The 12,059-nt window shown below is 48.3% G+C and overlaps 2 protein-coding genes across 5 annotated transcripts in view; both read left to right on the plus strand.

Moving 5' to 3' along the window:
- Nucleotides 1-12,059, plus strand: part of LOC103369993 (transmembrane protein 63B-like) — a 32,035-nt gene that overhangs the window by 15,391 nt on the left and 4,585 nt on the right. For 2 of the 4 annotated variants that reach the window (XM_008298888.1, XM_008298890.1), the window contains 19 exons: nucleotides 437-474; nucleotides 567-709; nucleotides 1,212-1,263; nucleotides 2,082-2,190; nucleotides 2,314-2,384; nucleotides 2,468-2,548; nucleotides 3,081-3,204; nucleotides 3,386-3,519; nucleotides 3,774-3,911; nucleotides 3,999-4,152; nucleotides 4,242-4,348; nucleotides 4,481-4,567; nucleotides 4,651-4,716; nucleotides 5,741-5,903; nucleotides 5,987-6,092; nucleotides 6,386-6,553; nucleotides 6,976-7,091; nucleotides 7,176-7,259; nucleotides 8,181-11,739. In XM_008298888.1, coding sequence (XP_008297110.1) covers nucleotides 437-474; nucleotides 567-709; nucleotides 1,212-1,263; nucleotides 2,082-2,190; nucleotides 2,314-2,384; nucleotides 2,468-2,548; nucleotides 3,081-3,204; nucleotides 3,386-3,519; nucleotides 3,774-3,911; nucleotides 3,999-4,152; nucleotides 4,242-4,348; nucleotides 4,481-4,567; nucleotides 4,651-4,716; nucleotides 5,741-5,903; nucleotides 5,987-6,092; nucleotides 6,386-6,553; nucleotides 6,976-7,091; nucleotides 7,176-7,259; nucleotides 8,181-8,378 — 2,139 coding nt within the window. In that variant the 3' untranslated portion in view covers nucleotides 8,379-11,739. Of the gene's footprint in view, nucleotides 1-436; nucleotides 475-566; nucleotides 710-1,211; nucleotides 1,264-2,081; nucleotides 2,191-2,313; nucleotides 2,385-2,467; nucleotides 2,549-3,080; nucleotides 3,205-3,385; nucleotides 3,520-3,773; nucleotides 3,912-3,998; nucleotides 4,153-4,241; nucleotides 4,349-4,480; nucleotides 4,568-4,650; nucleotides 4,717-5,740; nucleotides 5,904-5,986; nucleotides 6,093-6,385; nucleotides 6,554-6,975; nucleotides 7,092-7,175; nucleotides 7,260-8,180; nucleotides 12,042-12,059 lie in introns of those variants that run through there. The other 2 variants (XR_520859.1, XM_008298889.1) reach the window with 2 other exon arrangements.
- kat14 (lysine acetyltransferase 14) overlaps nucleotides 9,051-12,059 on the plus strand; it is a 14,480-nt gene continuing 11,471 nt past the window's right edge. The window contains exon 1 of the mRNA XM_008298898.1: nucleotides 9,051-9,171. Coding sequence (XP_008297120.1) covers nucleotides 9,051-9,171 — 121 coding nt within the window. The remainder of the gene's footprint in view (nucleotides 9,172-12,059) is intronic.

A 12,059-nucleotide genomic window follows, 5' to 3' on the forward strand; every position in this document is an offset into this window, starting at 1 on the left:
CGTGTCAGAGCGTGTCGGACTGTGTTGGAACATGTTGGAGCGTGTTGGAGCGTGCACAGCCGTGTGTCGGATCAGGACGTCCTGTGGTGAAAGTCAGCTCGTCTCTGTTGCTTTAATCTGTCGCCTGTAATCCAGTTTAACAGCGAGCGGCTCAGAGCAGGTCGACCTGGTCAGCTCAGGCTCCGCCCCCTCAGCTGACCTCACCTGCACACAGCGACCATCGTCATCGGCAGGAAACAGCCTGAAACCAAGAACCAGAGCAGAGGGCTTAGAAACAGACCACTGACAACCACAGACAGGATAACCCGACTTCACCAACAGATTGGTTGTTGAATACAGACGGAGAGCGAAACATGTTCAGCATGAAAGAAGTCTCAAGTCTGGTCTGGGTTCAGTTCAGCTTCTGACTCTTCTTCTGCATTTTGTTTAATTTCAGGGATTCTGTTCGTGGCTGACGGCAATTTTCAGAATAAAGTGAGTATCGACCTCAGAAACACCAAACTGATCAGTCCTGCAGTTATATAGACAGTGAACTCACCACAGACTCTGCTCTGGTGTGTCTTCAGGGACGAGGAGATCAGGGAGAAGTGTGGTGAAGACGCCGTCCACTACTTGTCCTTCCAGCGCCACATCATCGGGCTGCTGGTCGTGGTCGGGGTTCTGTCCGTCGGCATCGTGCTGCCGGTGAACTTCTCTGGAGACCTGCTGGGTAAGAACCGGGCTCCGTCTGAGGGTTCTGCACACTCTGGGCTTCTGTCTCACCGTGCTGTCGCCTGTGTTTGGTTGGTTCTAGTCAGAATTATCAGTAAAGACGCGTTCCTCAGCCAGGGAGCGCCCGGACCTCCTTCCAAAGAAGGTAAAGGGGGCGGAGCTGTAGGCGCTCTGCTCACCTGTAGACCTGTGTGTGGTGTCAGATGGTAGACGGAGTGGTGGTGCAGGTCCTGGACCGGGCCTGGTGCACCTGGCCCGGGCCGGTCTGTAGAGTCCCAGAGTAGAACCACTGGATGGACACTAGACACATCTACAGACACAGAATAACAACAGACACACGACACAACAACAAAGAGAGGCTTGTTATTGTGTTGTGGTTTTCAGCGGTGTGTCGTCGTTGCTGTAGGTTTGTTGTGTTGATCAGCGACCTTCATGTTCCAGGTTCAGTTTAAAGTTACAGCTGCTGCTACGTTTGGTTTCTGATTCACTTCTTCTTCCAGAAAACAACGCTTACAGCTTCGGACGCACCACGATAGCCAACCTCAAGTCTGGGTGAGTCACAAAACTCTTAGCCTAGCTTAGCATAAACACTGGGAGAAGAGGGACTCTGTTAGCATGACATAGCACACACAGTAAAAACAAGGGGAAACTCTTAGTATAGTATAGCATATAGTATAGCACACACACCAAAAACAGAGGGAAACTGTTAGCCTAGCATAGCACACACACAAAACACAGGGAAAATGTTAGCCTAGCATAACACACACATAAATACAGAGAAACTGTTAGCATGGCATAGCACACACACAAAAACGCAGAGACACTGTTAGCGTAGCATAGCACACAGACTACGACACAGGGAAACTGTTAGCATAGTATAGCACACAGGGAAAACATTAGCATAGCATAGCACACACACCAAAACACAGAGAAACTGTTGGCATGGCATAACACACACACCAAAAACAGAGGGAGACTGTTAGCCTAGCCTAGCATAGCACACACCAAAACACAGAGAAACTGTTAGCATAGCATTGCACACAGACGATGTCACAGGGAAACTGTTAGCATAGCATAGCACACACAAAAACACAGGGAAAACGTTAGCATATCATAGCACACACACCAAAAACACAGGGAAACTGTTAGCGTAGCATAGCGCACACACACTAAAACACAGGGAAACTGTTAGCGTAGCATAGCATACACTAAAACTCAAGGAAACTCTTGGCATAGCATAGCACACACACTGAAATCAAGGAGAAACTGCTAGCTCTGCAGGTTTTGGAGCTGTGGTTTTGATCTGATCATTAATATCTAAGATTTTTCAGAGGATGTAGTCGAAAGTAAAACACGTTTTGTGCTTCCAGGACGAACCTGTTGTGGCTCCACACTTCGTTTGCCTTCATGTACCTGCTCCTGACCGTCTACAGCATGAGGAGACACACGTCCAAGATGCACTACAAGGAGGACGACCTGGTCAGAACCAGACTGTGGACCAGAACTCTGATCTGGTTTTCAGTCTGCAAAGATGAACACAACCAAACTTTGAGGAGCTTTGTACTTTAGGCTGTGTGTTAATCCCAGGTTTGTGTCTTGCAGGTGAAACGCACTTTATTCATTAATGGCATCTCTAAATACGCTGAGGAGAGTCAGATCAAGCAGCACTTTGAGTAAGTTCCTGCTCTTCCTCCTCGTCATTAAACGTCTGCTCAGCCTGAAGGTTTCAGGGCTTCATCTGTCTGTCGTCCTTCAGGCAGGCGTATGAGAACTGCACGGTGCTGGAGGCTCGCATCTGCTACAACGTGGCCAAGCTGATGTCGCTGAACGCCGAGAGGTGAGGCGGGGCCCAGTGCATGCTGGGATACGCTGCAGCTCCAAGCTAAACGCTGCTAAAAGCCAAATCAGATCTCCTGTCTCGGACTATGACGACACTCGCACCTCTGATTTTAGAAACTATTTAAAATGCCCACCTCTGAAAATGCGATCCTCTGCAACTGTCTGAACCCAAAAAGGCCTTTTACGTTTGAGAAAAATTACCAAGATGACGGCATTTCAAAACTGAAAGAATCAGGCTGAAACTCATACAATCAAGTTGTTAGATAAAATACATATACAATAGTAAAAACAACAGAACAGTATCACAACTTGGGATTTTGAAACAAAACAAATATAAGAAAAATAGTAAGACCACCAACTGTTGAAGACATCTTGAGATTTACAGCTGAAATGCATCATGTACAACGTGCAGCTCGATCAGCAAACACAGTAGAATTAATCATTTTTTGTGGAAGCTAACTGCACGCAGCCTCCATACAGCAGGGGGCGCCGTCTGTACGTCCTTAAAATAACCACGACTGTGTCCGCAGGAAGAAGACGGAGCGCAGCAAGAAGTTCTTCACCGACCTGATGGCGAAGGAACACGTTCCCACCATGATCAACCCCAAACCCTGCGGACACCTGTGCTGCTGCGCCATCGCCGGCTGCGAGGAGGTGACGCTAACGCTAATGTTTTCACATCCACCCCAGGCTGCTAACGAGGAGCTGGAGTTCAGAGCTAAATGAGCTGCTGGCCGCTACGTCATCCAGCTTTCCACCCACATATTACCAGTGCTGACATGTGAACGTTAGCATGCTAAGTGTTAGCATGCTAAGCTCTGTGTCTGACCTGCAGGAGGAGGCGGTTAGCTACTACACCAAGAGGGAGGCCAAGCTGAAGGAGGAGTACCGCAAGGAGAAGGAGAAGGTCCACACCAAACCACTGGGCATGGCCTTCGTCACCTTCCAGAACGAGGCCATGACCGCCATGTAAGCCACGCCCACATTTTACCCTGAACATGGCCCCGCCCCTAAGCCTGCCCTCCACTTCTTCTGCTTTCAGCCTCGTTTTGCTCCTGTTCTGACCGTTTTTACCCGTTTCACTTGAACCAGAAGCAGAAATACAGATGACATACAAAAAAACTGTTTTCAGTTTGTTTCTAATGTGAAAGTATTTATCAAATCTACCTTTTCTGTGGCCACGCCCCCACCTGGTTGCTGTCATTGTTGTCCTCTCTCCGCAGCATTCTGAAGGACTTCAACGCCTGCCAGGTTCAGGGTTGTCGGTGTCGTCAGGAGCCACGTTCCTCCCAGTTCAGCGACGTTCTCCACGTTCACAACTGGAGCGTTTCCTACGCGCCCGATCCGCAGAACGTCCGCTGGTACGTCCACAAGCTCCGCCCACAAGCTCCGCCCACCTCAACCCGCTGCCTGATGTCAGCTGATGTTGTGTCCTGTTGTTCCTGCAGGGAGAACCTGTCGCTGGGCGGAATCTCCTGGTGGATCCGCTGCTTCGTGATCAACTGCATCCTCTTCATCCTGCTCTTCTTCCTCACCACGCCCGCCATCATCATCTCCACCATGGACAAGTTCAACGTCACCAAGCCCGTCGAGTATCTCAACGTAAGAAGCCTCGAGCTGCCGTCGGGTCGCGCTGCGCAGGTCTTCGGTCGGGTCTTTCTCTGACTCTCTGTTTGTCTGTTTGTGGACAGAATCCTATCATCACTCAGTTCTTCCCCACTCTGCTGCTCTGGGCTTTCTCTGCTCTGCTGCCCACCATCGTCTACTATTCTGCCTTCTTCGAGGCTCACTGGACCAGGTACCGCTGCCTCCTGCCCTCTTCTTCAGTGCTTGCTTTACACCTCCTCTCCCCTTGATTTGCCCTTTTTTCCCTCTGCTATGGCTCCTTTCTTGCCCCTGTCTGAGTGCTGATTTGCCCCCGTGTGTGCAGGTCTGGAGAGAACAGGACTACGATGCACAAGTGCTACACCTTCCTGATCTTCATGGTTCTGCTGCTGCCGTCTCTCGGACTCAGCAGGTAAACAGTCACTGAACTTCTGGCTCTGCTAACGTTGCTAACGTCGCTAACATCGCTAACGTCTGTCTGTCTGTGGTTTCCAGTCTGGACGTTTTCTTCCGCTGGCTGTTCGATAAGAAGTTTCTGGCTGATGCCAAAGTCAGGTTTGAGTAAGTCGTTTTTATTTCCTACCGTTCACTCAAAGCTATTTATCATCATGGAACTAAAAACCCAGAGCTACGTGTAACGATGACAAGACCTCGATCATTTATAGGGAATAAATCTGGAGCCTTTAGGGATGTTCATGATTATTGCTAAATGTACAGTTTGTGAAATAGTCACGAACATTTAATCTATTGGTTCTTCTGGTGGATTAATGGTATCAGCTGGACCTGCTTGAGTTCCTTGAAGACGTTCCACCTCCATCCAGGAGGCTCCATCAGCTCTGACTGACTAGTTGGGAGTTCCACATCCTGATATCCTGAAGGAGACAATAACACCTGAGTTTGGGTTTTAATTGGGGGTTTGTTGCTCCTCCCCCTCGTTAGATTGTTAACGTTGGTCAGTGTGGGCCAGACGTCTGTACAGTGACCTCTGTAGTTATGAGTGTGGACGGGCCAGAACAGGAAAACTGGTTAATGCTGACTGTGGGAAGAAAAGAACGACTGAAACATCCCAGTATATGCGCTGCCTGATGGGAAAGCGTGTTCCAGACGGGAAAGCTAATCCCAGTTGAACTGTATTGGTTTGACATTCAAGCTGGGAACACGAGAAAGTCGGACAAACCGTGGTCCAGTATGTGAATGGTTTTCGTGACTATTTCACAAACTGCCGTGAGACTGAAACATATTAACCAATAAGACAGAACATGAAGAACATACATGTCTGAAAATGTATTGCAGATTAGCTGTAGTACCTGCTTGTTCCACCAGGGGGTAGCGGGATTTAGCTAGCAGCCGGCCACCATGACGAAGACTTCTTGTTGTGTTTAATACCTTCTAGCCAGAGCTCAGATCGTGAACACGAGTTGAAGACATGGAAGAGACTGATCAGCTGGTTAACAGCTAGCTGATTAATTACCGCTAGCGCTGCGACTGGTTAGGAAAACATCTGCAGCTGCCTTTGGAAATCAGCATCGATAACTTGTCAGTAAAGTTTGATTGATCAGTCAGTAGCGATACGTGTTTCTTTCAGGTGCGTCTTCCTGCCGGATAACGGAGCGTTCTTCGTCAATTACGTCATCGCGTCGGCGTTCATCGGAAACGCCATGGACCTGCTGCGGATCCCCGGCCTGCTCATGTACATGATCCGGCTGTGCCTGGCTCGCTCCGCCGCTGACCGCCGCAACGTCAAGAGGGTGAGGACGGGCGCAGTGCAGGAACATGTCAGCCTAAAGGGGGCGCCACACCCACTCTAACGCTGTGTTTGTCCTCCGTGCAGCATCAGGCCTACGAGTTCCAGTTCGGAGCAGCGTACGCCTGGATGATGAACGTCTTCACCGTGGTGATGGCCTACAGCATCACCTGCCCCATCATCGTACCCTTCGGTCAGTCTCTGCTGCTGCTGCAGTACCAGCAGTACTGCAGTACAGCATCAGTACTGAAGTATTACCACAGTATGTGCAAGACAGTATTACAGTATTACTGCTAGTACCCAGTCCACATCAAGTCTGTTCAGACAGGTCCAGGTCAGTCTAAAGAGAGTCTCAGGTTAGCTCAGGTATGTCCGGGTCATGAGCTTTTAAAGCCTCAGGTCCAAAGACAGTTAGGACACATCTCCGTTGAATCTCAGGTGAACTTGCCCCAAACAGGTGTGTTCAGCTTACCTGTCCTCCTGCAGGTCTGATGTACATGCTGCTGAAACACCTGGTGGACCGGTACAACATGTACTACGCCTACCTGCCCTCCAAACTAGACAAGAAGATCCACTCCGGAGCCGTCACCCAGGTGGTGGCCGCGCCCATCCTCTGCCTCTTCTGGCTGCTCTTCTTCTCCACCGTACGCACAGGTGAGCCTCGCCCCCTGCTGGACGACGCCACGAGCTGTCATTTTCATTTTACAGTCCAAATCACGTCCCAAGAACACAAGTCCACGTGACATCCGAGACAGGTTCAAAACAAGTCAGTCCAAACCATTCAAACGAGACGAGTCGAGTCGTGATGATGAGTCCAAATCAAACCTCGAGTCAGGCCAGACAAGTCCAAGTGATGTCCAGGTTCAGGTTCACAACAAGTTGGTTGAAACAAGTCTGAATTAAATCAAGCAAGACAAGTCCAAGACAAGTCCAAGACAAGTCCAAGACAAGTCCAAGACAAGTCCACTTTACTTAGTTGACATCAAGTAAAGTAGCACCAATACATGAACCTGTGTGAGTGACAGCATGTCGATGTTGGTGATGCTAACTAAAGCTAACTGCTACTGTGCTGTCAGGCTTCAAGACGCCGACCTCCATGTTCACTCTGGTGGTGCTGACCGTCACCATCGTGGTCTGTCTGTCGCACGTCTGCTTCGGACACTTCAAGTATCTCAGCGCTCACAACTACAAGGTACAGCAGCCGTCTCATGGAGGTTCCTGCAGCAGCGATGAGACGTCGATAACTCCACCGTTTCTCTCTGCGTTTCTGTCTCAGATCGACACCAAGGAGAACGACGTGGACGCTGTTGAGAACGGACGTCCGGCTCGTCCCTCGTCCTCCCCCACCACCAAGTCTCAGGTGAGCTACCTCATGAGCAACCTCCTAATCCTGAGATGTTCAGGTCACCAACAAACTAGCTTCACAGTTTGAATTTAGTAGCTCACAAAGAACCTAGCTTTAGTTGTTGACTTTTTCAGTACCTGGTAAACTAGTTCTGAGTCTTGAGTTAACTAGTTGTTAGCAATTGCTGTATTTCTTGAGGTTAACTTCCTAACAAACTAGTTAAAGTTGTTGAGGTCAGTACCTTAAAACAGGCACCATCGTTCTTTCTTGGTTTTGTCAGTAGCAAAGTAGCTCCAGTTATTTAGCTTCTGTTAGCTTGCTAACCGGGTGGGGGTGGACAGGAGGCTAGCGGGTGGAGCACGCCAGTGGAACACTTAACAAACTACTTTTTTTAGCTTGCTAGTATTAGTTGGTAACGTCATTAGCTTACAACGCAACTAGCTTTATTTCTTGATTTTTGTTAGCAGCTAACCAATTAGCTCCAGTTTTTAACAAAAGAGCTGTAATGTTTGAGTTTGTTTGCCTGCCAACCCTCTAGCTTTACTTTTAAAATCATTAGCTTGGTATAAACAGCAGGAGTAGGAGTTAGCAAAGATGTGTTTCTTCAGGTGTTTAGTTTGCTACCTAACTAGTTTTAGATCCAAGTCTTTTAGCTCGCTTAAAGAAGGAGCTCTGGTTCTTAATTTTGCTTTAAGAACACTTAACAGGGACACCTGAATAAAACCTTTGTCTAACGGTTGTTTAAGTCAGAAACTGTCTGATCAAGAAGTTGACATCTGATTGGTGGGTTTGGTACATTTTCTACACATACATTTGATTTCAGTCTGAAACTAAAACATCTGTCATCGACTGCAGCATCGCTGGTTGTTATAACCCTACTGGTTGTGCTGCTTTGTCCCCCTGGTGGCTAACTTGCTTGTGGTTTGTGTGGTCCAGCAGCAGCAGCAGCAGCAGCAGATGTACATCGCTCAGGTGCTTCAGGACCCAAACTCGGATGAGCCGGGCGGCGGTAGCAGCGAGGAGGACCGAGGCTCGTCCCAGGACGAGGAGATGCTGAACGGAGGGAACAGCATCAACGAGGCGGATTTCCAGTCAGGGGAGGACAGTCTGATCGCCAACGAGGTCCACCAGTAGCTGGGGGCGGAGCTAGTTGAGGGCCATACCTACACAACAGTTAAGCTGACTGAAGAATCACTACACACACAAACACTCATACAGTAGACTGGCGCGATTAGCTCCACCCCCCTTTCAGCTTGAAGACTTGACCCTGACCTTCGACGCCGGCGCCGGGTCGCCAACATCCAGTCCTGCCCTCCTGTGGAAAGTGGAGGGACCCTAAACTGTGTCCACAGGAAGTCACTGTAAATAACCACAAAGCCAAAATTTTTCTTTTTTGTTGTTTTTTGTCGGGTGGGTGCGGGGTTCAAAAATTTGTGCCTGGGCTGGATTTCGTTCGTTCGCACTCGTGTCTTGACTCCTGATCCCAGTGCGGGTCGCAAGGACTCGACCCGTCGAGGGGTCATAGCTGACGCTGACGCGGTCCTTTTTCTTGGCCTGGTGACGTCTTCAAACGAACCCGCTGCGTCGCCGCCATCCTCCAGTGTTGGAGCGCTAAATAACTCGCCAACCGCCAGTTCTCGTAGTGGTAGAAGCCTCGCTTACGCAGACGCACTGCAGTCCCTCTTCCCTGTCGGCCGTCCCTCCGTCGCTCTGTGGATCTTGCCGGTTCGTTCAACACATCACATGGAAGCTTTGTTTTTCTGACCTGCCGAGCTTTCGCTGCATGTTGTTCAAAGTGCTGTCTGGATGTCGCCACCTTCGGATGACGTCATTCACCGCTGGCCAATGAACTCGCCACGCTTCCACATCGATTTCAGCAGCACATCGTCCCACCAGCTGGATGAGCGTTTTCAGCTTCGCCGCTTCCGTTGGACCGATCCTCGAATCACTGGGCTCGCCGGAGGACGCTTTCTTTTCTGGTTTTGATTTCACCTGAACTACCTTAAATCGTGAATACCTGACAAAGGGAGCGGGGATGTTTGTGTCTGTGTAGGTTTAGCAATCAAAACTCTTTCCATTTGTCAGAACTGTGTGAAGTCACTCTGACTCTTCCAGCAGCAGCAGCAGCAGAGTAGTCTGGTAGACGCAGAAGAGCAGCGCTTTTCGGCCGGACGGTCTACCCTCGACGCCTGAAGCTGTCAGGACTTTCAAGGGAAATGTTTTCTGTCCTGTGTGTGTTTTGACGTGTGCGCTGTCAGCCTGTCTGTGTGTGTCCAGTAGCTTTTTGAACACCAACCTGCATCATTAAGGGTTCAGCAGCATCACCAGGTAACCAAAAACACTGCAACACCTGGCTCACAGGTCCCAGTGTTTCTCAAACTGAACATCCATCTACTGTAGAATCAGTGCAGCAAGATGTTTCCTTCACTTTGGTACAAAACGTCTGTTTAGAAACACAGTCATGTTTTCACATCAACAATAGTCTGTTTTTACTGCATTACTGCTACAAGTTTCATCTCTCTGTCACAGTGGTTGTTTAGCCTAGCTTAGCACAAAGTTAGCTCCATGTCTGTCTCACTCACACCGACGCTTTCCACTGCAGGAATCTTTGTCAGTGTTTTACAGGAACAGCCCTTTTCTGACCACCAAGTTAACTCTGGGCGCAAAAAAATGACAAATCGTAGCTATTGGATGTAGCTGCAGTTGTATGTCGTAGATAGAGCTACGGCGCTTTGTTGTGTTGACTTAAATAGAGAACTTCTGTAGAGGTGGAAGTTCTACCGGGGAGGTTCCTGTGGTCGCACAAAGACGACCTGCAAGTTCCTGCAGTGAAAAGAACTCTTGTTATATCCACCTAGCTAACGGCTAACATAATATTGGTCCTACAGACCTCAGCTTGTTAGCATCTCTTAGCGGTCACAGTGCTTTGACTTATCAGTGCACATGTCGTATGTGTTTTGCTACAAAGGGAAAACTGCTAAGCTACGTCCTTAAAAAGACAGAAAAGAGATGATTGTTGTTTGCTTTAGCAAAGCTAACGATTTGCATAGTTTGACAAATATCTAAATATTAGCTTCTTAGTCCTGTTAGCTTAGAATTTGTCTCATATGTTGGCATCTATTTTCATATGGAGTTAAACTTTGCTACCTTTTGACCAACAAACTCGCACCCTTGACCAGTTTTAAACCAGATCGCACTTCCTAAGTGACAGTTCTTGAGTCTGCCTGCTGGTTAACGATGTAGCTTTAGTTCTTGAGTTTACTAGCTTACAACAAAATTAGCATTAGCAGCTTAAGTTAATGAGTTTACTAGCTTGTTAACAAACTGGTTTTAGTTTTTGGTTTTGTCAGCAGTTGCCAAACAAGCTCCAGTTAATGTGCTTATTTGCTTTTTGATAATCTAGTTTGATTTTGAGGTTGTTAAATGCTAACTAGTTGTACTTCGTTTTTAGCAACAGCTTGAAAACTAGTTCCCAACAATGTACCTTGATTGATGATGATGATTCTTGAGTTTATTTGCCTGCTAACATGCTAGCTTTAGCTTTGAAATATTGGCATTGTATAAATAGTGGTAGTTGAAATTAGCTAGCTTTGTTCTTCAGTTACTTCGTCTTCTAGCAAAATAGCTCCAGATCTTCACTTCATCAGCCTATGAAGAGACTGAGTGCTGGTTCCTGATTTTGTTAGCAAGCTAGCAAAGTAACTCTAATTCTTGAGCCTACTAGTTTGCTAACAAATGAGCTTTCATGACTTGAATAATTTGCTATGTGACAGTTGGCTTGCTAGCCTAGAGAGCTTTGTCCCTCTTCAGTAACTCATCACAGAGTGAAATGATAAACAGTCCCAGGAACAAATGATGAGTGTGGCGGCAGTTAGCTTGCAGGCTACACCAGGCTACCAGCTAACCTTGTGAGTAGTGGCTTCAGCGCTGACTTTCTATTTGCACAAAGGTGTGCCACAGCTGAAAGCACATTAGAAGGTGATTTTTTTCTCTCTCTCTTGGTGGAGCTAAGCTAACCTAATTCCCATTGCTTCCAAACTTTGTGCTATGCTAGGCTAAACAGGTCCTGGACACTGGTTGAAAGAAGACCAGTGAATCAAAAGGTGGGGTGAAGTTTTCTCTGACCGCAGGTTGAGTTTGAACTAGTCTGACTCAACGGATGTAGACGGTGGGTTTAGCTTGGGTCCTTCCCTTCTGATATTTACCAGTTCACCGTTTTCAGATCCCCTTCATGAAACAACCTCTGAGCAGCAACGCTGAACATTTGGCAGTTTCCTGGGGATTTGGATCATACAGCCGGTTCCTGGTGATTCTAGAGCAGTTCCTCCATCACACTGTCCTTATGTCCTGAGACGAAGGGGATGGGTTGACGGACTACAAACATGGCAGAGCTTTTATTTTCCCCTAAAAGCAGAATGAGTCAGAGCGCTCTACGACGAGGACATAGTCTCAGGTGTTGTTTTCTTTTCCTAAAATAATGTTTACATCAGTTTTGGTTGCTTGTTTTTCTTGTGATTTTTTCTGCAGTGTGTGTTTGTGTGTGTGTGTGGGTGTGTGTGTGTGTGTGTGTGTGTGTCTGACACGGAGCTGGACTATGAAAGCTGTAGCCTCCAGGCAGGACGCTGGGCGGCGCCGGTTTGGTGGCTACACGCCGGAGAACCTGCAGCATTTGTGTCTCGTGTTGTTTGTCCCGGTCACCTCCTGGGGGCGCTGCTGCGGTGCTCCGCCCTGATTGTATGCACATGAAGCTGAAGGAGAACTCGGCCTCTGATCCAAGGCTCTGGGTTCAGCTCGGCGGCCCTCGGCCTCTGATCC

The sequence above is a fragment of the Stegastes partitus genome, unplaced genomic scaffold (assembly GCF_000690725.1).
Source record: "Stegastes partitus isolate 25-593 unplaced genomic scaffold, Stegastes_partitus-1.0.2 Scaffold1358, whole genome shotgun sequence".
NCBI lineage: Eukaryota > Metazoa > Chordata > Actinopteri > Pomacentridae > Stegastes > Stegastes partitus.